Source organism: Lynx rufus, unplaced genomic scaffold, assembly GCF_022079265.1.
Source record: "Lynx rufus isolate CCGP_SWC_20201006 ecotype Redwood Valley unplaced genomic scaffold, mLynRuf1.p SCAF_27, whole genome shotgun sequence".
Lineage (NCBI taxonomy): Eukaryota > Metazoa > Chordata > Mammalia > Carnivora > Felidae > Lynx > Lynx rufus.
Genome location: NW_025814842.1, coordinates 6,856,054 through 6,881,378, shown reverse-complemented (window position 1 = coordinate 6,881,378; position 25,325 = coordinate 6,856,054). Strand labels below are relative to the sequence as shown.

Here is a 25,325-nt window from a genome sequence, read left to right as displayed (position 1 = left end):
GATTGCTGTTGACAAAAGATTCATGCAGTTAGGAAGGGGCTTATTCTAAAAACACCAGTGCTAGAAAAAAAATTCTAGTTAAGCAGAAAAGGAAGTATAAAGCTAAGAAGAGAGTGCCTTGGGTGATTCAAAATAGGGGAAAATCCAAAACAGATGTTCTTTTGACTCTGGACTCATTGAAGATTAATCTAATATTAAATGCAGCTTCTTAATCAGGTCACATTAATGGAAATTTTTATTGTCCAAGCTTGCATTTCCATTTTGGGATAGAGCAGTGGCTCAGATACATGTTTAGAGGCAGAGGAAATATATGCATGATTCAAAGGCCCCACTAGTAGAGGTTAAAGAAGTTCAGTTACCTAATCTGTCATGATGTGTACTGCCGAGTTCAAAATCTGAGGACAGATTGCAAGAGCATTACAGAATTACAGTTACTGTTGTTCCTGATGATACTCTGTCACTAGGATAATTAGTGTCAACAATGGTAACTGTGTAGGACAATATCTTTTATGCCATTCCACTGGAATTTAAATGGCGATTTCCAGGATTAGACAAGGAAGTGTGATGAGTACCTCAGAAAAGACCTGAGTGATCAGTAGCCGCTGTGTGAGTCAGTGTGGACCTATCCAGCCCTCTCTATTCCACTTCTGTATTTGTTCTGCCCACAAGTCTCTGCAGAAGGAATTCCGGGTAAGGTAATGCTGGGGCTTGAGGTATCTAGGACATCTTTATTAGAAGTTAGGGTATCCTCTGGTATTGTCAGCTTATTTCCCCATCTCTTTAGTCAAAGGGTGATATTTGGACAGTTTGTGAACAAAGTTGCCAGAAATGGCAGAAGAAAAAGTCACTTGAGGGCCACAAATCAAAATGCGAAATTATTAGGAAAGTTGCCTAAGAGAGGAAGGGACATGAATCAGGTGATGGAAAAATTTACACTGTGGAGACTTACAGAGAAAGATGGAAACCAAGAAGGAAGGAGATGGGGAAGAGTATGGATATCTAAGTAAAAGGGAAATATGTGGATGTTTTGACTGGGTTGGAGTGACTGGAAGGAGCATGGGGAAGGTTGGGCTCTTAATCCACAAGAGGCGAGTTTGAAATGGCAATGTGAGGGGGATGGCCAGATAGATAATCCCAGACTGCATTAATTTGGAGAGAGAAAATGTGACCTCTTTCTTAGTGGTCAAATTATCTTTTGAAGAATACATTGAATTCTGAGTTATTTGCTTTAAAAAGTAAGTAGATAATCTGGAATGTATAAAGATCTAAGGAAATGTTCAGGAGGAAAAACATAAAGAGGGATGGCTGGGGATCAATTTGGACTATTATTCTGCTGAGTTGAGCTTTCCCATGGAGACCAAACTATCATTCTGGTCAGTATTCACATAAAAATTAGATAAAGGGCTGATTGGGAAATGTGGATGATTAAATTTCATAATCCTAGTTTTATCAGCCCAATTTGAAGGCTCTCAGGTCTACCCAGAACATATCTTTTTTTGTGTTCAGGTACATAAATATGGTGGCTTTGTTATGTGTTCACTGGGCACCTATACACAACTCTTTAAACTATACTTAACTTCCCAATAAAGACAATACCAAGTTACCCTTCCACCTAACATGATACAACTATCCCATGTATAACGAAAAAACATGTTATCCTTTTTCCAAGAGGCGAATATAAAACACATCAAGCATTTCCCCATAAGAGGATACAAAATCCTCTTTTTGTCTTTAGGTAAAATTCATTATACTCCTATCTGATTATACTCCTGCTTTTATGTCCTATAGCTTAAATGCTGAGATATTTAATATTTAACTATATTAATCTAGTTAAATTCATACTGAGATATGAAATTAATTATATTAATATATCTTTTGTTAGAAAAAGGGATGGCCAAGGGGAAGAAAACAAAAATATTTGGGTAATATACATGTACAAAATGTTCATATTAAAATAAGGAAGAAATGCCTATGACTATTACACTTTTGGTTTCTACAGCTGGTCACATGGTCATGCTGGTGTTTATAACTATTTCTTTCACTACCCATTCCATATTTCCTTTTTCCACAGGGTCATTTTTCCTTGCCTGTGGAGTGACCCAAACCTTCATTCTTGAAGGATCTGGGCCATTAGCAGTCCTGTCTGAATTGGGTTGTTGTAGTTTTCCACTGACTGTTATCACAGGACATTTGACTATAGAGAGACACCATAGAAAATGCCCTACATCCCTGATGTGCTCCTTCTTATCCCCATGGTATAGTAGCAACTCAGTTTTTCCTTGCTAGTCAGGATCAATCACACCAAGCCAGTAGAGTAACCTCCTTTGCTTGTTGATTCAGTGATATGAGGATCCCAAAGTGACAGGGTGACAGTCTCAACTCTGAGTAAATGGAATCATTGTTGTGTCACCTGGTGGAAGAATACTTCCCCTTGGAACTAAGACCTCTAAACCAGCAAAGTCTAAAAGTGCAAGGACAGGAAGCAAGCATTTTGCTGGGGGACAACAGTTACAGACATTATAGTAAGAGGACTCACTCCCATTTCTACCTCTTGATTCCTGGTCCAGTGAACCCTTGCAATAAGAGAAACAGCACTCTAAGCTGGATGCAGACTTAGAGCACATACCACATTCTGGAGGACATCGCTCCATTGTGTTGTTACTGAGTTTTCAAAAGGCTGTTCTACCATTCTATCAAGCCAGTTGTTTGAGGATGGTGGAAACTGTGGTAAGCCCAGTAGATTCCATGAGCATGGCCCCAATCCCACACTTCATTTATTGTGAAATAAATTTCTTATTCAGAAGCCATGCTTCTTGGAATACCGTCATGTTGAATAAAGTATTCTATAAGTCTGCAGGTGGTAGTTGTGCCGGTAGCACTATAGGCAAGAAAGGTGAAACCATATCCAGAGTAATTGTCTCTTCCGGTAAGAACACAGTATTGTCCCTTCCGCATTGGAAGCAGTCCAACATAATCAGTGTGCCAACAGGTAGCTGGCTGATTCCTTTGGTGAATGCTGCCTTATCAGAGACTCCGTGGTGGTCTCTGCTGTTGGCCGACTGGGCACCCAGCAGTGGTTGTAGCTAGACCAGCTTCAGTGAGTAGAGGTCCATGTTGCTGAGCCCATGTGTAACCACCATCCCTGTTGCCATGGCTACTTTGCTTGTGAGTCCATTGACATGAACAGGAGTGACTGAAAGTGCTAACTGTGGTCCACAGAATGCATTGGTGCTTGGAGAGGATGACTTATTTTGTGGATGATAGTAATGGGTATTTCTTCCCTATTTTTATACAAATATTTTGCACATTTTTAGTTGTATGCAGGATAGTTATGTTAGGCAGAAGAATGACTTTGTTGTGTTCACTGGCTTTAAGGAAATGTGTATGAATGTCCAGCCAACAGAGGATGGACTCTGGTGGTTTTGTAATATGTCCTCTTTGCTAGGGTGAATTATACTTCCCAGAATTCCCATTTTTGTGCTTTTCTGGTGAAGATGGGCCATAGGAGAGATTCTAAGGGAGATTTAGAGGGCATAAAGGAAGTAGCCATTTTGTAGTTTACATATGTGGTTGCTGATCTGCTGACTTAATCTCTTGGTGTGAAAGCAGCTGTTGGGCCCGCGATTGCTCTACGTTTCCCTGGATCCTCCTAACTTATCCTCTCTGATTTCTGGGCCAGGTGTGCATGTTTAGCCTCATTAGGAAGAGCCCCTGCTTCTTCCAAATAACCACATCCCCCAATTCCAGAGGCAACAAGAACTGACATGGGTTTCAGTCTGCCCTTGTGGGGTTGTAGCTTAGGCTTGTATATTCCAGTCTGCCCTTGATCTACCACCCTTTATATCCATTTTCCCTTCCTTACCACTTGCCCTACAGACCTCAAGTTCCACGATCAGACACAAAGGTGACAACCTTATATAGACAGCTTAACCAGCTTTCACAACTGTGTAAGGCCAAATTTTTTTTTTAATGTTTATTTATTTTTGAGACGGAGAGAGACAGAGCATGAACGGGGGAGGGTCAGAGAGAGGGAGACACAGAATCTGAAACAGGCTCCAGGCTCCGAGCTGTCAGCACAGGGCCCGACGCAGGGCTTGAACTCACCAACCGCGAGATCATGACCTGAGCCAAAGTCGGACGCTTAACCGACTGAGCCACCCAGGCGCCCCCAAATTTTTGTACAATCCACTAAACGTATATGTTTATATTTATACTTATAAAAAAGTACACATACTTATAAGTATCTATATAAAGTATATAAAATTTAGTGCACATAAAGTATATATACACATATAAAAGCATATGTGTGTAAAGATATACACATATATAATGTGTATAAAAATACACGTATATGAGGTATATAAAAATATATAAAATATACATCATATATGTGTATAAAAATATATGTGTATATACACATGTATGTGTATATATATATTTCTTCCTTATGTGTATACACACACACACACACACACACACACACACACTTCTTCCTTAATGAGGAGAGACTCTTGTTTTGAAGAATGGCACTTAACAGAATGTAGATATTCTGGATTTTCAGAGTTAATCACGTTTGTGAAGAGAGATTTGAGTTCTTTTTCTAAAAGTTTATTTCAATAATTAGAGCTGTTGAATAATCAGAAATAGAAAAAAATTCTCTTCTCAAATTCTTTGCTAGATTAAAAGGTGCTTACTGTCAGGTGTGCTGAACCCCGGTATTTCTGATATCACACTCATCTCTTTCCTCTTTCCCCAGGACTGAGAAAGGGGACATGTGGCAGAGGAATCAGACCTCTCTGGCAGACTTCATCCTTGAAGGGCTCTTTGATGACTCTCTCACCCATCTTTTCCTTTTCTCTTTAACCATAGTGGTCTTCCTTATTGCGGTGAGTGGCAACATGCTCACTATTCTCCTCATCTGTGCTGATGCTCGGCTTCATACACCCATGTACTTCCTGCTCAGCCAGCTCTCCCTCATGGATCTGATGCATGTCTCCACAACCATCCCCAAGATGGCTACCAACTACCTATCTGGCAAGAAGACCATCTCTTTTGTGGGCTGTGCAACCCAGCACTTCCTGTATTTGTCTCTGGGTGGTGCTGAGTGTCTTCTCTTAGCTCTCATGTCTTATGATCGCTATGTTGCCATCTGTCATCCACTTCGCTATACTGTTCTCATGAACAGAAAGGTGGGACTGATGATGGTGGTCATGTCGTGGTTGGGAGCATCCATAAACTCTCTAATTCACACAGTGATCTTGATGCACTTACCTTTCTGTGGGTCTCGAAAAATCCACCACTTCTATTGTGAGTTTCCAGCTATTTTGAAGTTGGTGTGTGGAGACATCACTGTATATGAGACCATAGTGTACATCATCAGCATTGTACTTCTCCTCCTCCCCATCCTCTTCATTTCTACATCGTATGCCTTCATTCTCCACAGTGTCATTCAGATGCATTCAGCTGGGAGTAAGAGAAATGCTTTTGCCACTTGTAGCTCTCACCTCATTGTGGTTTCCTTTTGGTTTGGTGCCTGCATCTTCTCATATATGAGGCCCAGATCCCAGAGAACTCCACTGCAAGACAAAGTTGGTTCTGTGTTCTATAGCATCATTACTCCTACCCTGAATCCTTTGATTTATACTCTCCGGAATAAGGATGTAGCCAAGGCTCTGAGAGGAGTGATGGGGAGGGAGATTCTCACTCAGAGATGGCAATTGCAGTTATCCTGAGTATAAGAGTGGAATAGGGGGTGCTGGGCGGCTCAGTCAGTTAAGCCTCTGACTCTTGATTTCAGTTTAGGTCACGAACTCACGGTTCATGAGATTGAGCCCTGTGTTGGGGCAGAGAGCACAGACTCTGCTTGGGATTCTTTCTATCCTTCTCCCTTCTTGCTCTTTCTCACACTTTCTCTCAAAATAAATAAATAAGCTTTAAAATATAAATAAAATGTTAAAAAAAAGAGTGGAATGGGATAAACTCCTTAGCCGATCTGTGTAAACCTCTAAGACTTTTCAAGGCTCCAGATACCTGATGACTATTGCCAAAATCAAGTGGTTAGCATATAATTCCAGTATTCTTGTGGTCTCAGGCACCTAAGCACTGTAGAGCACTATCTTGGCCCATTTGGGCTGCTATAACAAAAATACCATACACTAGGCAGCTTAGACAACAAGCATTTTATTTTCTCATTGTTCTGGAGGCTAAGAAATCCAAGATCAACTCTTGAAATTACTAGATGCTCCCTCATTTCCTTTTGATTTCTTTAAAAATATAGCCTTGCCAAAATGTGCTTCCCTGACTACCATATCTAAAACAGCACTCTGCATCCTCTGTCCCCTGCTTCAACTTTATAACACTACTTTGCATAATTTTGCATATTATATTATATTATACTTATTGTTTTTCTTACTAGAACATGAGAAACCAAGGGCAAGGACTCTACTTTGTTTACTATTGTCTCAGTAGAGCCAAGAAAAGAGCCTGACATGAAGTAAGTGTGCAACAGCTATTTGTTGCATAAATTAATAAATGAAAAGAATGTAGATTGTTTTAACTATCTCACATGACATTAATGATATTTAACTCAGAAAGGGGAAGAGATTATAAAAATGAATAATACAGTAGATGGCTTGGCAAGACTCATTTGTTTCAGACAGCCAGATGTTAATCTCATGCAAATGCAAAGAGATCTGACATCTCAGTGAATTTTTCTGAGATCTAATGATCTGAGGGATTCCAAAGTGAGGAAAATTTCTATATCTTACTTCCCTATTAGTTAAAAAAAAGTCGTGAAGCCCTGGGACCATCTTCAAGAAGAATAACACTTTGAGAGCAAAGTTATGCCTTTTTTTCACAAGAAAGTATTTTCCTTTTCAGAAACAGCTTTTTGGCATTCTATAAGATGAGCCACCAGTTGGGTGCCTTCTTATCCATCTAGCCCTAAGACTGGATTTACTTTGTAACATTCCAGTATCAAGTGGAAATGATTTTTTTAAGTTTATTTATTTATTTTGAGAGAAAGAAAGAGCAGGGAAGAGGCAGAGAGAGAGAGAGAGAGAGAGAGAGAGAGAGAGAGAGAGGATCTCAAGCAGTTTCTGTACTGTCAGGACAGAGCCTGACATGGGGCTCGAACTCACGATCCATGAGATCATGACCTGAGCTGAAACCAAGAGTTGGATGCTTAACCGACTGAGCCACCCAGGCACCCCAAGTGGAATTCATTTTTATAGAAACCGTGCCTGGGTTGTTTCTGAAGGCTCAAGGGTTTTGCACAAACAGTGAGTTCACAATCCCAATTAGATAGAGGTGGTTGTTCTGCTACCTCTCTTTCTACACATACAACTATGGCCTTGTCAGGGATGCTGTAAGATTATTTGGGAATGAAACAATTTAGGCCAACTCTATGGAGGGTATTCATGCAATGCTAGCACCTGTCAAAAGTAAATAACATAGTTTTATATAGGTTCCCCTTGAGAAGAGATTTAACACTACATTATTATCATCACTATATATTCCAGATATTAACCCCTTTTCAGATATGTGGCTTATAAATATTTTCTCTCATTCCATAGGTTGCATTTTCACTCTGTTAATTGTGTCCTTTGATGAACGGAAGTTTTAAATTTTGAGGTATTCCAACTTACCTATTTTTACCTTTGTTGCATGTACTTTGTGTGTAATATCCAAGAAATTATTGGCAAATATCATGAAGCTTTCCCCTTATGTTTATTGTCTTAAGTCTCTACATTAGAATTTTGATACATTTTCAGTTAAATTTTGTATATGGTGTAAGGTAAAGGTTCAACTTCATTCTTTTGCATGTGAATATCAGTTTTCCTGGCATCACTTATTGAAAAGACTGTCTTTTCACCATTGAAGGATCTTGGCATCCTTGTTGAAAATCATTTGGCCATGTATCTGAGGGTTGCTTCTTGTGCTCTGTATTCTGTCCCATTGGTCTATATGTCTATCTTTATGCCAGTATCACACTTTTGTGATAACTATAACTTTGTAGTAACTTTTGAAATCAGGAAGTGTGATTTCTCCAGTTTTATTCCTTTTCAGGATTGTTTTGGCTATTTGGGGTCCCTTGATTCCATATGAATTTTAGGATAGATTTTTCTATTTCTGAAAAAAAATGTCATTAGGATTTTGATACCGATGACATTGACTCTGTAGATCATTTTGGGTAGTATGGATGTCTTAAAATATCAAGTCTTCAAATTCATGAACACAAGGTATCTTTTTATTTATTTGTCTTTTTAATTTCTTTCAGGAGTGGTTTGTATTTTTCAGTGTACAAATCTTTCATTTTCTTGTTTAAGTCCATTCTGAAGTATTATTTTTGATTGCTATTGTAATCAGAATGAAGTTGGACCTTTAAGTTACACCGTATACAAAAATTAACTAAAAATGTATCAAAAACCTAATCTAAGAGTTAAAATTATAAAACTCGTAGAATAGACATAGGGGGAAAGCTTCATGGCATTGGATTTACCAATGATATTTTGGATATGACACAAGAAGCACAAACAACAAAAGTAAACATAGGTAAATGGGACTACACCAAAATTTAAAACTTCTATTCACCTAAGGACACAATCAACAGAGTGAAAAGGCAACCTATGAAATAAGGGAAAATATTTATAAACCATACATCTGAAGGGAGTTAATATTCAGAATGTATAAAGAATGACTACAACTCAACAACAACAACAACAACAACAACAACAACAACAAAATAACCAGGTTAAAAAATGAGTAAAGGACTTGGATAGACATTTCTCCAAACAAGTTATGCAAATAGACAATAAGCACATGAAAAGATGCTCAACATCACTAATCATTAGGGATATGATTAGGAAAGAAATCAACACAAATTGGATTAAAGACTTGGAAGTCAGACCTGAAACCATAAAACTACTAGAAGAAAACATAGGGGGTGGTCTCCTTGACATCAGTTTTGGTAATGGGTTTTTGGATTTGGTAACAAAAGTAAAGGCAACAGAAGCAAAACAAACAAGTGGGACTATATTAAACCAGAAAACTTCTGCACAGCAAGGAAAATTATCAACAAAATGAAAAGGCAACCTACAGAGTGGGAGGAAATATTTGGAAATCATATATCTGATAAGAGGTTAACATCCAAAATTTGTAAGGAACTCCTATAAGTCAATAGCAAGAAAACAAACAATCTGATTTAAAAATGGGCAGAGGAGGATTGTGGGAGGGGGGATGGGCTAAATGGGTACGGGGCATTAGTGAATCTACTCCTGAAATCATTGTTGCACTATATGCTAACTAACTTGGATGTAAGTTAAAAAAATAAATGAAAATAAAAATGGGCAGAAGAACTAAACAGTTTCCAAAGAAGATATATGAATGACCAACAGGTACATGAAAAGGTGCTCAACATCCTTAAGCATCAGGTAAACGCAAATCAAAACCACAATGAGATACTCCCTCATACTGTTACAATGGCTGTTACCAAAAAGATAAGAGATAAGTGCTGGTGAGGATGTGGAGAAAATGAGAAAAGGGAACACTTGTGCACTGTTGGTGGGAACGTAAAGTGGAATAGCTACAATTGAAAACAGTATGGAGTTTCCTAAAAAACTTAAAAATAGAACTACAATATAATCCAGCAATTCCACTTCTGGGTATATATCCAAAGGAAGTGAAATCACTATCACAAAAAGATATCTGTATCCCCATGTTCATTGCAGATTATTTATAATAGCCAAGACATAGAAAAAACCTAAAAGTCCATCCATGGATTAATGGATCAAGAAAATGTACACACGTACACACACACACACACACACACACACACACACAATGGAATAGTATTCAGCCATAAAAAGAAGGAAACCCTGCCATTTGCAGCAATGTGGTTGGACCTGGCCGGCATTATGTCCATTAATTATGGAGATACATTGCACACAATATGAAGATACTTAACACCATTGAACTGAACATTTAAAAATGGTTAAGGTAGTAAATTCTGTTATGTGCATTTCCATATAATTTTTAAAAATTATGTAAAAAATTAGGTTAGGTTGAATACAGAGCACTTTCATCATTAATGAAATATTTATTTGGATTTTAAAAAGTATGATCCTAAAACCTACCACAATGTAAATTTTAATCTAAAAAATACCAGAAACATTCCCACTAAAGCCAAGAACAATACAAAGCCCATAATTGCTACTACTATTAAGCATTATATAATCTTGCCAATATAATAAGAAATAATAAAATGAGCAGAAACATTTTATTATATTAATTTTCATACCACAGACATCCAAGAGAATCAACTTACAATTAATTGGAACCAACAAGTAAGCTCAAGAAATGTACAAAAAACAATACATTACTTAGCTCAAAGAACAAGTCAAAAAATATAACAAAACATTAATAAATAAAATGAAAATGAAAATGGAGATAAAGCACATTCCTACGTGGGAAACTTTATTGCAAAGGGGTCAGTTCTTTACAAAGTAATCTTTAAATTAAAAATTATTATAATCTAAATTTCTTAGTATGCATTGTGAAATTTGGCAAGACAATTCAAAAAGTTAGGTCAAAGAGAAAATCTGCAATAATAAGCACAAAATAACTAAAAAAAGAGCAACAATGAAGAGCAGGTGCTATCAGCTGTCAGAACATGCTACGAAATCCAGAAATTAGTGTGGTATTCATTCAGGGAAAGAATCAGTGAAAGAATAGTGAACCCAAAACACACAGATTTATATACAGAAATTTAGTTTATAACAACCACAGTGTCTCAAATCAGGGGAAAATGATGTTAGAACATTTATGTATCCATGGCAAGGTGCGGGGAGAGGACTCTATAGTATTGCTTAATTTTCGACCTTTCTAAATGTTTTATGAAATCCATGAAGTAGAGCCTTAGAAAATTTGTGTTCCCCTAGAGTTTGTTTTTACCCCTTAATTCTGGCAAGGTATTCCTATCTAGCTTTAGAAGAATATTATGGCATTTTGGGGCAAAGATGCATCCTAGTAACCCAGCAATGGGAGCCAAGATAGAAAAGATCTCCACGGCTGCCATCACCTTCCCTTTGGTGCTATTATACACAGGGCAGAATGTGATCCAGACACTACAGAACACCAACATGCTGAATGTCAGGAAGTTGGCTTCATTGAAAGTGTCAGGCAGCCTCCTGGCCAGGAAAACCAAGGTGAAGCTTGCAAGGGCCAAGGAACCCAAATAACCTAAGGAAAAGTAGAACATAATGATAGAGCCCTAGTGCACGCAATAAGGAAGGTAGGCTTCGAATGTGCACCTAGGTCAACGAAAGGGGGAGAGGTTCCCAACCAGACTACACAGAAAGTCACTTGAATCACCAAGCAGATGGGGATGATAGAATCAGGTGCCCCATATAGTAACTACTGCCTCACATTTCTCCCTGGTATTGTGATCTTGAAAGCCAGAACTACAGTGATGGTTTACCAAAATGGTGGAAATAGCCACAGTGAATATGACTCCAAATATCATCTGTTGGAGGATGCAGCTGGCAGTGTTGGGATGGCCAATGTAGAGTAAGGAGCAGAGAAGCACAAGATGAGGGAGATGAATAGGATGTAGCTAAGAGCTCAGTTATTAGCTTTGACTATGAGAGTTTCTCTATATTTCATAAAAATCCCAAGAACCACAGCTGTAAGGACAGACAGACAAAGGGCTGCACAGGCAAGTATCATCCTCATAAGATCTTCATAGCACAAGAAAGTCACAATCTCTGAGAGGCAATGATCTTGACCACTATTTGGGTATTGATTGTTTGGACACTATATATTGCTTCATATCTGCCAATAAAAACAACGTGCCATAATCTTGGATTCAGTGTATCTTATGAGCTTCCCACATATTCGTATTTGGCCAAACTGTTATAATTATACACCAAATAAAGGAGTGTTTCAGAAAGAAAAACTCCAGGTTAGCGATGTCTATTTTTTCTTGGTATATCAAGGACCAAGCAGCCCTAAATCTCCTCTTTTGTTCATCTCCCATATGCAAGGAAACAAGTTTTTTTCTTACAAAGAAAAATCACACCCAACTATATCACTTAAATATAGGGAGAGTAGGACATATCCTGGATTCAGTCACTCAGAAACAAGCATTTATTGATAACCTACAGTGACACAGTTAACATCCCAAGTTCTGTAGATATAGAGATGACAAGACAAAAACTCTCACTTATGAAGCTTCAAATTTACATTATTTCTGCTATCCAAGTAATTGAAAACCTACCTCCCATTATCACTTCCACTAATTTGAATAGTTTCTATTTTAACAAAACAACTCCCTGATGAGTCTCCCTATCTTGTCTTAACTATTTCTCATCTCTCATCCAATCAACACCTACTGATGTTTCTTTCATATTACTTTCTTGCTTAAAAATCCCACAATCATTCCCATGTTCAGCTGGAGCAGCAACTCTCAAACATTAATGAGTATTAGAATCATCTGGAGGGCTTGTTAAAGCAGTTTGCTGGATCCTACCACAGGAGTTTCTGATTCAGAAACTCAGAATTTACAGTTCTAATAGTAAATCCCAAAGTGATGCTGATGCTGTTGCTATAGGTTTGAGAACCACTGTTCTAGAGAGAGTCTAAACTCCTAACAATGCATAACAGGTTCATTGTTATTTGGGTTCTACCTGCTTCCCCTGTAACACCATTTTTGGGATGGTAAGGTGGAGAGGATAAAGAAACTAAATTGGACGTGCACCTGTAATATTCCAGGCAGTCTGCTTGATATATCATATATCTCACTTAATTCTCACACAGTATTGTGAGGTAGGTAGATAGTATCAAACCCATTTTGCAGAACAAAATAATTGAGGCTTGAAGAGCTCAAGTAACTCACCTAAGATCGTGGAGGTAGTGAAGGCAGGGCTAAGATCCAGGGGGTCTGACCAGGGTAAAGCAAATGAGACGCCAGAGGGGCAAGATTTAAGGAAGTACTCACTTTCAGGTGCCACTTGTGCCCTTGCAGGACCTGGAGAGTGAGTGCCTACTTAAATTTTGTACCCCAGGCACCTCACCTTGCCCTAGTCCTGGCCCTACTCAGGACTGTCCGACTCCAAAGCCTGGGATTTTTCATTACACATCTTTTGCGAATTTTAATATTCACTACAGCCTTTTCTCTGACAAAGCTGTGATTCTTAGAATTATGGGACTTAGAGAAGTCTCTGTATTTTTTTCTTAAGAGGAATTTCTCAAGATTTAATATCATAAACTTATCATTAAAAAGAAAACTGCAGGCCAACCTCACTTATAAAATGCTCATAAGTTAATTTTAAATATTAGAAAATATCATCAAGTATATTAAAGAAACAGCACACCACAGTCAACTGGGAGTTTTTCAATGTTTTCAAATGCAAGAACTTGAAAGAACATTTAACTTAGAGTCAGGAAGAAGTGAGTTCAAAGTAGTTCAAATATTGGCATCGGTTTTATTATTTATTTATTTATTTAGAAAATGGAGGGTTTTTAAAAATGAAGTTTATTTTTTATTAGTACTTTCTACACCTAACGTGGAGTTCGAACTCACGACTCCAAGATCAAGAGTCACATGCTCTTCAGACTGAGCCAGCCAGGTACCCTGGCATCAATTTTATATTGAATTATAGTAAATAAAAACAACAAAATTCCTGAACCTTTCTTACTCTTTAATTTTGCGGTAGAGTTCAAATTGAGTGAAACTTACCTGTTTCCTGGAGGCTTGATAGAATTCCCATGTAAACCTGCCTGGAACTTCTGCATGTTGGGGGTGGGTAGCCCTTTGATATCTTTATTTTTTATTAAGTTTTTAAAATTTTGATTCCAGTATAGTTAACATACAGTGTTATATTACTTTCAGGTTTACAAAACAGTGATTCAACACTTCTGTACATTATTCAGTGCTCATCACAACAAATGCACTCCTTAATCCCCATCACCTATTTTACCCATCCTCTCACTCCCTTCCCTCTGGTAACCATCAGTTTGCTCTCTATAGTTAAGAGTCTGTTTCTTTCAACATTATATCAAAATCTTCAAAGAAATCTGTCTTTAAATCTCAAAATGCTCCATTATCCTCATACCTGGGTGTATAACACATACTTTCTCTCCTTCTTGGGACACCATTTCTTCCCTTCTATACCTGACTGACTAATTATAAACACCTGTCTCCAACTGAGCTTGAATTATTTCACCTGAGAAGCATGCCTTGCCCATTTAAGGATTATATACTACATATTTCCCCAAAACATCCTATTTATATTTCTATAATTACTTTTTACACTCTATTACACTTTTTCTTTACTTGCTTGCTTATATCACTAGGCTGGAGATGTTCAATGGCAGTGTGGCTTATTTAGAAGAGAACCAGATTTGGATTTAGAACAATATTCAAATTCAGCCTTGTCTATTTAGTAGGAGTTTGATCTTACTAATTAATTTTGTTAATAAAAAATGATTCAAAACGTGGAAATAACCTAAAAGGATGGCTGAATGCCCATTCAATGGCATATTGCAGCATTGTTTAACAAGACAACACATGGCTTATTTATTTATCTAACAGAATGTATCTGTTTGACTTTGCGAGTTACTATTGATTAGAACTCACTGTGAAGTTACCTGTTAGCCTGATTTCTGTCTGGGAGAAAGATAAACCCAAAGATTATGGTTTTATTGTCCTGTAGGACATTATCCATTTTTCTATCTGACTTAGAAATCTTATTCTAACATTCTTTCATTGATGTTGTGTTGTCAAAAATGCTTTTACTGATTAATTATATAAACCTGTTTTACAAAAGCTCTTGGAAGTCATTTTCTCTCATTGATCCCACATTAATTAATTAGCTGAATAAAATCTTTGATGTGTTTACTCTATATTTTTGAGTCATGGGCTTAACTTTTAAAAACTTATACTCACAGTAAACTCTAAGTAATGGTAATGATGATAACACTAACCCCCATAGGGTTTTTTTTTAAATGAAAAAAAGAATGAGTATGAAAGCATTTGGAACTGTGCCTAGCACCTAATAAATATGATACAGATGTTTGATATTATTAGTCATTTTGCCTATTGATTTGTTATTAGACATAATTCTCAACTATATGTTCTGTTCCATATATAAATGTGTATTTTTGTGTAGTATATCATTTCTTTATATTTAAAGTTTAAAAATACATTTTAATATCTGGCAATAAAAGTCTCCCATCTGTTAAAATTATCTTTCAATATTTTCTCTAAATTATTCTGTATGTCAACCTTATATTATGTAAAGGTCTTCATTTTCAATGAAGTTTCTTTTTTTTTTTAATGTTTATTTATTTATTTATAACAGAGAGAGAGAGAGAGAGAGAGATCGAGAGAGAGAGAGAGAGAGCATATAAGCAGGGGAGGGCAGAGAGAGAGAGGGAGACATGGAATGTGAATAGACTCCAGGCTCTGAGCTGTCAGCACAGAGCCCAATGTGGGGCTTGAACCCAAGAACTGTGAGATCATGACCTGAGCCAAAGTTGGATGCTTAACTGACTGAGCCACCCAGGAGCCCCTCAGTGAAATTTCAATGTGAAATGTATTCAACTTACAAATTAACTTAATTAGTTTTGGTATCTTTCCATTTCTGAGTTTTCTTATCAGTAAATAATGTAAGCCCTTTGTTTATTCAAAAACTATTTTATATTCATAATTAAATCAGAATTTTTCTTTATATTAGACTTGCACACTCCTTGTGGGTTATTAATAAATATTTTAAATGTGTTGCTATGTTATTAGAATATTTTTAATGCTATATATTTAATATGGTTATTACTTATGCATTGAAAAACTATTTCATATACTTCTTTGGAGACTGACCTTACCAAATTGTGGCAAAATGATCATTTGTTTTTATTATTATTATTTTTTATTTTATTAAAAATGTTTATTTTTGAGAGAGAGAGAGAGAGCACGAATGGGGGAGGGGCAGAGAGAGAGGGGGCAGAAGATTCAAAGTGGGCTCTGCACTGACGTCAGTGAGCCTGATGTGGGGCTCAAACTCATGAACTGCAATATCATGACCCAAGCAAAAGTCAGAGGCTCAAATGACTGAGCCACTAAGGTGCCCCCTCCTTGTTTTTAAATAAGAGTGTTAGAAGGGCACCTGGGTGGCTCAGTTGGTTGGGCATCTGACTTCAGCTCAGGTCACGATCTCAAGGTTTGTGGGTTCGAGCCCCACTTTGGGCTCTGTGCTGACAGCTCAGAGCCTGGAGGCTGCTTTGGATTCTGTGGCTTCCTCTCTCTCTTCCCCTTCCTATTCGTGCTCTGCCTCTCTCTCAAAAATAAATAAACATTAAAAAAAATTTAAACAAGAGTCCTAGAGGAGGATGGGCCAAGATGGCAGAGCAGCATGGAAGTTCTCTCTTCTCTCATCCCTGAAGTGCAGCTAGATCAGTATCAGACCATTTTGAACACCTAGAAAATTGATCTGAGGGTTAGCACAACAGACTGCATAACTTGAGACACAAACTTGACAGGTACAGGGTGCAGAGAGGTGAACTGGGGGAGAGAGAAGCTGCAGAGGGTAGGGAGCTGTATTTGTGTAGAGAGGACAGAGAAAGGGGGAGAGTACAGAAAAAACACTCTCCCTGAAAGTAGCTGGAGAGAAAGAGAGAGTGGAAACACCCACAAATGACTTTAATAAGAAAGGGAGAATGGAGAAAGGAGAGGGTTTCAATACCATTAGGACTCTATAAACAGGGGAGAGCAGCATCAGAATTTCACAGCTCATTACCTGGTAGTGCTCTGGTGGGAAGGGCAAATCTCCAGGAGCAGGCAGCAAGATCCAAGAGGTCCATGGGCCACATGGGGAGAAGCAGTTCCCCTGTTAGCAGGGCATGTGGTAGAGGCCATATGGCCTTCCCACAGGCAAAGGTCCCAGCGGACCCTATAGAACATGAATTGCTGGTATTGGAACAAAGACGCCAGGGTGCGGTGAAACCTGGTGCTGGTTGTGTGTTGTGATTTACCTGAACCGCTACTGCTAGGCGATCACACGAACTCACTCTGGAGCAAGCTGACACCCAGCCACAACTTCTGAACCTCTGCGGCAGCACGATCTCAGGAACATTCCTGGGGTAAGTGGGCACCCAGCCATTGGTCTATGAGACTGTGCCCCAGAGGGCCAAGAGCATGTTCCAGCCACAGGGCCCTCAGAAGTGAGGGGTTTGGAAACACAGCCCCATCTGAGATAAAATTCAGAAGGGAGGTGCTGCCTGGCAGGTTGATGGCTAGGATGCAAACAGTGAGGAAGCTAGGAGTGGGTGGAAGGCACGGAAAAAGGAGGGGTGCTTGATTGCCAGTAGGTGAGAGCACAGAGTTCTGGAGCCGGAGACTGGGAAGCTGAGTGATGCCATTTTCAGCTTTCCCATTCATGTGCACACGTGACCACGCATGCCACACTGATCCACTCCAGTAAGGTAAGCAGCACCACCTATTGGAGAATGGAGCCATTACCCCAAGCCCTGTCCAACTGCACCAATGAAGGCTTACAGGACCACTACAAGGCTCTTCACCTGGTTAGTGTATGGATTATAAAGTACTTCATAGTTTGACTTCTAGGGGAAACTGGATGTAATTTCATCCAGATTTCATACTGTTCTCTGGTCCATCTATTTGTTTCTTTATTTGTTTCTTTTCTTATTTTTGGATATAGAAAGAGAAGACATTTATTTTTTATTTTCTGATTTTATATACATTAAAATTTTTTTTACTATATTTTTTACTTTTTTGTGAACTGATTTTTTATTCTATTTTACCTTCTTCAATTCATTTTATTCTATTTCACTGTATACATTAAAATTTTTTTAAGGCTTTCTTACTTTTTTTTTCCTTTTCTCTTCTTTCCTTTTTCCCCCTCTATTCAATCAAGCTTCTTTCAACAACCAGACCAAAACATACCTAGGATCTAGCTTCCTTTATTTGATTTTTTGTGTTGTTTTTAATCTTTTTAATTTTAATTTTTAATTTTATTAATGCATTTGCTTCCTCTAAAATGACAAAATGAAGGAATTCACCCCAAAAGAAAGAACAGGAATGACAGTCAGGAACTTAATCAACACATATAAGCAAAATGTCCGAACCAGAATTTAGGATCACAGTAATAGGAATAGTAACTGGGGTTTAAAAAAGCATAGACTCCCTTTCTGTAGAGAAACAAGAAGTAAAATCTAGTCAGAATGAAATTTAAAACGCTATAACACAGCACTCTCAACAATAGCCAAATTGTGGAAAGAGCCTAAATGTCCATCAACTGATGAATGGATAAAGAAATTGTGGTTTATATACACAATGGAGTACTACATGGCAATGAGAAAGAACGAAATATGGCCCTTTGTAGCAATGTGGATGGAACTGGAGAGTGTGATGCTAAGTGAAATAAGCCATACAGAGAAAGACAGATACCATATGTTTTCACTCTTATGTGGATCCTGAGAAACTTAACAGAAACCCATGGAGGAGGGGAAGGAAAAAAAAAAAAAAGAGGTTAGAGTGGGAGAGAGCCAAAGCATAAGAGACTCTTGAAGACTGAGAACAAACTGAGGGTTGATAGGGGGTGGGAGGGAGGAGAGGGTGGGTGATGGGTATTGAGGAGGGCACCTTTTGGGATGAGCACTGGGTGTTGTATGGAAACCAATTTGACAATAAATTTCATATATTGAAAAAAAAAGATTAGAGAGAGCAAATAAAAAAACCAAACAAACAAAAAACAAAACAAAACAAAAAAACCAAAAAAACCCCCGCTATAACAGAGATGCAATCTCAAATGGATGCCACAGTGGCAAGCATAGATGAAGCAGAGAAGGGAATCAGTGATACAGAAGACAGAATTATGGAGAATAGTGAAACAGAAAAAAAAAGAGGGAAACTAAGGCAAAAGAGCAAAATATAAGAATCAGAGAACTCAGTGACTCACTACAAAGGAATAACATCCAAATCATAGGAGTCCCAGAGGAAGAAGAAGAGAGAAAAAGGGGTAGAAGTTTTATGTGAGCAAATCACAGTGGAAAACTTTCCTAACCTGGGGAAAGACACAGACATCAAAATCTAAGAAGCACAGAGAACTCCCATTATATTCAACAAAAACCATCAACAAGGCATATAATAGTCAAATTCAGAAAATACACAGACAAGGAAAGAATTATGAAAGCAGCAAGGGAAAAAAAAGTCCTTAACCTATAAGGGAAGACAAATCAGGTTCTTAGCAGACCTATTCACAGAAACTTGGCAGGCCAAAAAGAGAGGCAGGATATATTCAACATGCTGAATCAGAAAAACATGCAGCCAAGAATTCTTTATCCATCAAGACTGTCATTCGAAATAGAAAGAGAGATAAAGAATTTCCCAAAAAACAAAAACTAAAGGAGTTCGTGACCACTAAACCAGTCCTGCAAGAAATTTTAACGGGGCTCTCTGAGGGGAGAAAAGATGAAACAAAACAAAAAAAAGACCAAAAGCAGCAAAGACTAGAAAGGACTAAAGAACACCAGAAACTCCAACTCTACAGGCAACACAATGGCAGTAAATTAATATCTTTCAGTACTTGCTCTAAATGTCAATGAACTAAATGCTCCAGTCAAAAGACATAGGGTAACAATGGATAAGAAAACAAAATCCAGGGGCGCCTGGGTGGCGCAGTCGGTTAAGCGTCCGACTTCAGCCAGGTCACGATCTCGCGGTTCGTGAGTTCGAGCCCCGCGTCAGGCTCTGGGCTGATGGCTCAGAGCCTGGAGCCTGTTTCAGATTCTGTGTCTCCCTCTCTCTCTGCCCCTCCCCCGTTCATGCTCTGTCTCTCTCTGTCCCAAAAATAAATAAACATTGAAAAAAAAATTAAAAAAAAAATCAAAAAAACAAAGAAAACAAAATCCATCTACGTATGCTGTTTACAAGAACCCATTTTAGACCTAAAGACACCTTCAGATCAAAAGTAAGGGGATGGAGAACCATCTATCATGCTAATGGTCACCAAAAGAAAGCTGGAGAAGCTATACTTATATCAAACAATCTAGATTTAATTTTTTTAATGTTTATTTATTTTTGAGAGACAGAGAGAGACAGAGCATGAGTGGAAGATGGGTAGAGAGAGAGGGAGACACAGAATCCAAAGCAGACTCCAGGCTCTGAGCTGTCAGCAAAGACCCTGATGAGGGGCTCGAGCCCATGAACTGTGAGATCATGACCTGAGCTGAAGTTGGACAATGAAATGTCTGAGCCATGCAGGTACCCAAGACAATCTAGATTTTAAAATAAAAACTGTAGCAAGAGATGAAGAAGGGCATTATATCATAATTAAGGGGTCTATCCACTAAGAAGATCTAATAATTGTAAACATTTATGGCCCCACATGGAAGACCCCCAAATATATAAATCAATTAATCACAAACGTAAAGAAACTCATTGATAATAATACTATAATAGTAGGGGACTTCAAAAACTCACTTACAGCAATGGACATCTAAACAGAAAATAAACAAGGAAACAATGGCTTTGAATGACACACTGGACCCGATGGACCTAACGGATATATTCAGAACATTTTCATCCTAAAGCAGCAGAATACACATTCTTCTCAGGCAGATGGAACATTTTCCAGAATAGATCACATATTGGTACACAAATCAGCCCTCAACAAGTTCAAAATGATCGAGATCATACTGTGCATATTTTCAGACCACAACACTATGAAACTCAAAATCAACCACAAGAAAAAAATATGGAAAGATAACAAATACTTGGATACTAAAGAACATCCTACTAAAGAATAAATGGGCTAACCAAGAAGTTAAAAAGGAAATTAAAAAGTACATGGAAGCCAATGAAAATGATAACACCACAGCCCAAAACCTCTGGGTCACGGTAAAGGCGGTCATAAGAGGGAAGTATATAGCAATCCAGGCCTTTCTAAAGAAGGAAGAAAGTTCTCAGATATGCAACCTAACCTTACACCTTAAAAATCTGGAAAAAGACAGCAAATAAAACCCCAAACCAACAGAAGATGGGAAATAATAAAGATTAGAGCAGAAATCAATGTTATCAAAACAAAACAAAACAAAACAAAAATCAGAACAGATCAACGATACCAGAAGCTGGTTCTTTGAAAGAATTAACAAAATTGATAACCCCATAGCCAGTTTGATCAAAAAGAAAAAGGAAAAGACCCAAACAAAATCAGGAATGAAAGAGGAGAGATCACAACCAACACAGCAGAAATACAAACAATAATAAGACAATATTATGAACAGTTATGCACCAATAAAATTGGCATTCTGGAAGAAATGGACAAATTCCTAGAAACATATAAACTATCAAAACTGAAACAAGAAGAAATAGAAAAGTTGAACAGACCCATAACCAGTAAAGGAATTGAATTAGTAATCAAAAATCTCCAAAAAACAAGAGTCCAGGGCCAGATGGCTTTGTAGGAGAATTCTACCAAATATTTAAAAAACAGTTAACACCTACTTTTGAAGCTGTTCCAAAAAACAGAAATGGAAAGAAAACTTCCAAACTCATTCTATGAAGCCAGCATTACCTTGATTCCAAAACCAGACAAAGACCCCACTAAAAAGGAGAACTATACACCAATTTCCTTGATGAACATGGATGCAAAAATCCTCAACAAGATAGTAGCCAATGGGATCCAACAATACATTAAAGGAATTATTCACCATGACCAAGTGGGATTTATACCTGGGATGCAGGGTTGGTTTAAGATCCAGAAAACAATCAGTGTGATACATCACATCAATAAAAGAAAGGACAAGAACCATATGATCCTCTCAATAGATGCAGAGAAAGCATTTGACAAAATACAGCCGCCTTTCTTGATAAAAACCCTCAAGAAGATAGGGATAGTAGGATCATACTTCAAGATCATAAAAGCCATATATGAAAAACCCCATGTTAATAATATCCTTAATGGGGAAAAACTGAAAGCTTTCCCTCTAAGGTCAGGGATAGGGCAGGGATGTTCACTCTTGCCACTGTTATTCAACATAGTATTGGAAGTTTTAGCCTCAAAAATCAGACAACACAAAGGAATCAAAGTCATCCACATAGTCCAGGAGGAAGTCAAAATTTCACTTTTCACATATGACATGATACTCTATATGGAAAACCCAAAAGATCCCACAAAAAAACTTCTAGAACTGATCCATGAATTCAGCAAAGTTGTAGGGTATAAAATCAATTCACAGAAATCGGTTGCATTCCTATACACCAATAAATGAAGCAACAGAAAGATAAATAAAGGAATTGATCCCATTTACAATTGCATCAAAACCCATAAAATACCTAGGAATAAATCTAACCAAAGAGCTGAAAAATCTATACACTGAAAACTATAGAAAGCTTATGAAAGAAATTGAAGAAGACAAACACAAAAAAGAAACACATTCCATGCTCCTGGATAGGAAGAACAAATATTGTTAAAATGTCAATACTACCCAAAGCAATCTATCTATGCAATGCAATCTCTATCAGAATAACACCAGAATTCTTCACAGAGCTAGAACAAACAATCCTAAAATTTGTATGGAACCAGAAAAGACCCCAAATAGCCAAAGCAATCTTGAAAAAGAAAACCAAAGCAGGAGGCATCACAATCCCGGACTTCAAGCTGTACTACAAAGCTGTAATCATGAAGACAGTAGGGTATTGGCACAAGAACAGACACTCAGATCAATGGAACAATGTAGAAAACCCAGAAATGGACCCACAAATGTATGGCCAACTCATTTTTGACAAAGCAGGAAAGAATATCCAATGGAATAAAGACAGTCTCTTCAGCAAATGGTGCTGGGAAAACTGGACAGTGACATGAAGAAGAATGAACCTGGACCACTTTCTTACACCATACACAGAAATAGACTCAAAATGGATGAAAGACTTAAATGTAGGACAGGAAGCCATCAAAGTCCTCCAGGAGAAAGCAGGCAAAAACCTATTCGTCCTCAGTCACAGCAACTTCTTACTCAACACGTCTCCGGAGGCAAGGGAAACAAAAGCAAAAATGAACTATTTGGGACCTCATCAAAATAAAAAGCTTCTGTATGGTGAAGGAAACAATCAGCAAAACCAAAAAGCAACTGATGGAATGGGAGAAGATATTTGCAAATGACATATCAGGTAAAGGGTTAGTATCCAAAATCTATAAAGAACTTATCAAACTCAACACCCAAAAAACAAATAATCCAGTGAAGAAATAGGCAGAAGACATGAATAGACCCTTCTCCAAAGAAGACATCCAGATGGCCAAATGGCACATGAAAAAATGCTCAACATCACTCATCATCAGGGAAATACCATCAAAACCACAATGAAATACCACCTCACACCTGTCAGAGTGGCTAGCATTGGCAAGTCAGGCATCAACAGATGTTGGCAAGGATGCAGAGAAAGAGGATCTTTTTTGCATTGTTGGTGGGAATGCAAACTGGTGCAGCCACTCTGGAAAACAGTGTGATGGTTCCCCAAAAAATTAAAAAGTAGAACTACCCTATGACTCAGCAATTATACTACTAGGTATTTATCCAAGGGATACAGGTGTGCTGTTTTGAAGACGCACATGCACCCCAATGTTTATAGCAATGCTAGTGACAATAGCCAAAGTATGGAAAGAGCCCAAATGTCCATTGACAGATGGATCAGTAAAGAAGATGTGGTTTATATATACAATGGAATACTACTTGGCAATGAGAAAGAATGAAATCATGCCATTTGTAGCAACATGGATGGAACTGGAAGGTATTAGGCTGAGTGAAATAAGTCAGAGAAAGACAGATGTCATATGTTTTCATTCATATGTGGATCTTGAGAAACTTAACAGAAGGCCATGGGGGAACGGAAGGGGGACAAATAATTACAGAGAGGGAGGGAGGCAAACCATAAGAGACTCTTAAATACAGAGAACAAACAGGGTGGATAGGGGGTTGGGGGAGAGGGGAAAATGGGTGATGAGCATTGAGGAGGGCACTTGTTGGGATCAGCACTGAGTGTTGTATATAAGCGATGAATGACGGGAATCTACTCCTAAAACCGAGAGCACATTGTACACACTGTATGTTAGCCAACTTGACAATAAATTATATTTGAGAAAAAGAAGATGTGGTATATATACACAATTGAGTATTACTTAGCAATCAAAAAGAATTAGATCTTGCTATTTGCATCTATGTGGATGCAACTAGAGGGTATCATGCTAAGTGAAATTAGTCAGAGAAAGACAAATATCATATGACTTCATTCATATGAGGAATTTAAGATACAAAACAGATGAACATAAGGGAAGGGATGCAAAAATAATATAAAAACATGGAGGGGGAGAAAACATAAGAGACTGTTAAATATAGAGAACAGAGGGTTGTTGGAAGGGTTGAGGGAGGGGGGATAAGTTAAATTGGTAAGGGGCATTAAGGAACCTACTCTTGAAATCATTGTTGCACTATATGCTAACTAACTTGGATGTAAATTAAAAAAAAATTAAACAAAAAACAACTACACAGCCATAAAGGACCAGAAAGACAAAAATCAGAGAGATCATCACAAAAACATCTCCATAAATTACAACTGAAATCCTAAGTCTGTGTTGAGGGAAAAGGCAGCGCTGGGAGGAAGTCAGCATCCTCGGACCTCTGCCTGGGAAAATAAAGCTGATGGTAAGCTTTCCATTTCTTTCTTTCTTTTTTTTTTTTAATTTTTTTTTCAACGTTTATTTATTTTTGGGACAGAGAGAGACAGAGCATGAACGGGGGAGGGGCAGAGAGAGAGGGAGACACAGAATCGGAAACAGGCTCCAGGCTCTGAGCCATCAGCCCAGAGCCCGACGCTGGGCTCGAACTCACGGACCGCGAGATCGTGACCTGCCTGAAGTTGGACGCTTAACCAACTGCGCCACCCAGGCGCCCCAAGCTTTCCATTTCTTGAGGAAATACAGTGAACTCAGTGTCTTGGGTCCATATCTAAGGCCAGGGAAAACATGACGGCACAAAGTATATATAGACGTTTCTAGGAGACACCTTCAGTGGCCTTGTTGTGAATTAGAGAGACATCGAGTCTCTCTCAGCCCCTTAGGATTTGGGGACCATCTGTATCCTGAGGCTGCACATCTGAGCCTCTGTGCTCATGTGAAAAGTGCCAGGAAAAAAATATGTTTGTATGTCACCCATTTCAGCCTTAGGCCCTATGATTTCATCAAAGGCCCTGGGGAACATCACAGGGACCATCCCCTTCTGAAGTAGCTGTGTCAATATGCCAAGCCCACACAAGATTG

The 25,325-nt window shown here is 38.2% G+C and overlaps 1 protein-coding gene across 1 annotated transcript; it reads left to right on the top strand.

Moving 5' to 3' along the window:
* Nucleotides 1-4,772: 4,772 nt before the first annotated feature.
* LOC124519172 (olfactory receptor 2AE1) lies at nt 4,773-5,732 on the top strand. The gene has a single exon (XM_047089224.1). It carries the CDS (start codon nt 4,773-4,775, stop codon nt 5,730-5,732), a length of 960 nt encoding a protein of 319 aa, XP_046945180.1.
* The last annotated feature ends 19,593 nt before the right edge of the window (nt 5,733-25,325 follow it).